Here is a 2,037-nt window from a genome sequence, read left to right on the forward strand (position 1 = left end):
AGGGCGGCTTGGACGGCCAAAAACTCTCAACTGGGCGGGGGTTCATATCCCAGCCTCCTCTTTCTCCCCGATTTGACCAACCTGCCTGAACACTAAATTAACCAGCAAGCCCCACCAATTTCAGGAAGTTCGAGAATCACTTCTTGGTTGGTTCTGCTCCGGACAGAACCACAAATCTTTTTTGTGTGTGTGTGGGGAGGGCTCTGCGTCAGCAACATAATTAACACAGCGTAGCCTAGGAGGCACTGCCCCCCCCCCCATTTCTGCCACTGAGGGTCAAAGAGGCTTGCTACAGCCCGGCCTTGGATAGAACAAACGCCCCAGGGAGGTAGAACAAGCCCATGAATTGCTCAGAAATCTCTACGGACGGCAATTCTGCGCAATTCAGTCCCCCCCGATCCGACGGGCAGAGTAACCTGACTCAAGTTGCCACCTGAACCTTCGGAGGTCTTTTCTTTGGGCCTGCGCGACTGTCGTGCAACCCGCTCTCTCGAACAGGAAAGGAAACGAAAGATCGAAGAAAGGGAACGGCATCCAGGAATTAGGACTTTGCCCCCCCCCCGTTTGCCCCGTGTTCCCCGCACCCCTCCATTTTCTTATTTTTCCACACGGGCCAGCATGGATTCAGTAGTAAAAGCAGAAGGCCTGAGTTTGACGTTCACATGACAGTAGGAGCCATTGCCCACCCTTCCGTGGATGCAGACGGGGCAAGATTAACAGAGTGAGCGTTCCCGTGGCCGGACGAGGAGGCAGAAGTCAAAAACTAAGGTGTTTGTGGGATTCGGGGAGCCGTTTTCGCTCCATCGGTGGCACAAGATCACAGGTTGAGGTCCGTTTTCTCCATCGCCCCCGTCCTGTGGAGAAGGAGAATTGTCCCGTCATGTCTGCGCCCCCCGGGAAAGGCGAGAGGACCTTAGGACTCCGAAGACGACCGTGAGACGCTCTGGACTAACGATTTGTATATGGCTGAACTCAGGAACCGTGGGTAGGAGTCTCTATGCATGAGCGTGTAGATCTGTAGCTGCGCGTCGTCGAAGGTGTGCGGGGACGGCTCCTGCATCTTGCAGTTGATGCCTTCGCGCACGCGGGAGTCCAGGCTGACCTGAATGGCGCGAGCGAAACACACACACACACACAAAAACAAAACACCAATTAGTGTAGGCGGGGTGCCGAACAACAGAGGGAGGAAGAGAACCGGGGTAGGAGAACAAAAGCTTGACTGGGGTGGGACCCGCTTTCTCGAACTCGTAAACTCCAGGCTGGACTGCTGTAATACACTGGGTGCGGGGCGGCCCCTGAAGACAAGCTGGAAGCTTGGGTGAATCCGACACGCGGCAGGCAATGTTCCCTCTCAGCTGTGGAGCCTTGTGAGCAAAGATTCTACTTTGTGAGCTCCTGGCATTAAAGTTGTGAGCGAGCGATTTGGCGACTGCATAAATTAGTTTGCTCTGGAGCCCCATCCTTCCTGAGCTAAGGCAAAAATGTGTGAGCTGGAGGCTAGAGAACTGTGAGCTAGCTCACACTAACTCAGCTTAGAAGGAACACTGGCAGCAGGGCCCTGTTTGTTAAGAGTGAAAAACTGTTTCCCACTTGCAGTGCAGCTACCGAAACAGCTGCACTGGCTTTTGATCTCCTTTGTGGCTTCCATGCAAGGCCCCCGGCACTTCCTTCGGAACACGGAACCCCCACACCCGAGGAGGCTCTGGCACACCCACATGGCAAATACACGCTACGCCGCTAAGGGAGCGGAATGGAGCTCCTGGCTAGGACCCGTTCTCGTGTCTCCTCTGCTCTGCCTTCTCAAAGGCCCGTGGAAACTTTTCTGTTTCAGAAGGCATTTGCCCCACTGCAATTTCCGTGGCGGTCTGAAGGAAGGGTATTTTACCAAAACACAAGTGACCTTGTGGATTACTGTAAATTGGGCTCGGTGGGGGAAGGTGGCTAGAAAGGTTTTAAACATAAATGGCAGGAGGAGAAGGAAGGAAGGAAGGAAGGAAGGAAGGAAGGAAGGAAGGAAGGAAGGAAGGAAGGAAGGAA

At 54.1% G+C, this 2,037-nt stretch overlaps 1 protein-coding gene across 1 annotated transcript in view; it reads right to left on the reverse strand.

Moving 5' to 3' along the window:
* Nucleotides 1–577: 577 nt before the first annotated feature.
* RGS19 (regulator of G-protein signaling 19) overlaps nucleotides 578–2,037 on the reverse strand; it is an 18,108-nt gene continuing 16,648 nt past the window's right edge. Inside the window, exon 5 of the mRNA XM_015424890.1 lies at nucleotides 578–1,102. Within this exon, the coding sequence (XP_015280376.1) occupies nucleotides 914–1,102 (189 nt within the window). The 3' untranslated portion in view covers nucleotides 578–913. The remainder of the gene's footprint in view (nucleotides 1,103–2,037) is intronic.

The sequence above is a fragment of the Gekko japonicus genome, unplaced genomic scaffold, assembly GCF_001447785.1.
Source record: "Gekko japonicus isolate JY-2015 unplaced genomic scaffold, Gekko_japonicus_V1.1 scaffold2894, whole genome shotgun sequence".
NCBI classification, from domain to species: Eukaryota; Metazoa; Chordata; class Lepidosauria; order Squamata; family Gekkonidae; genus Gekko; species Gekko japonicus.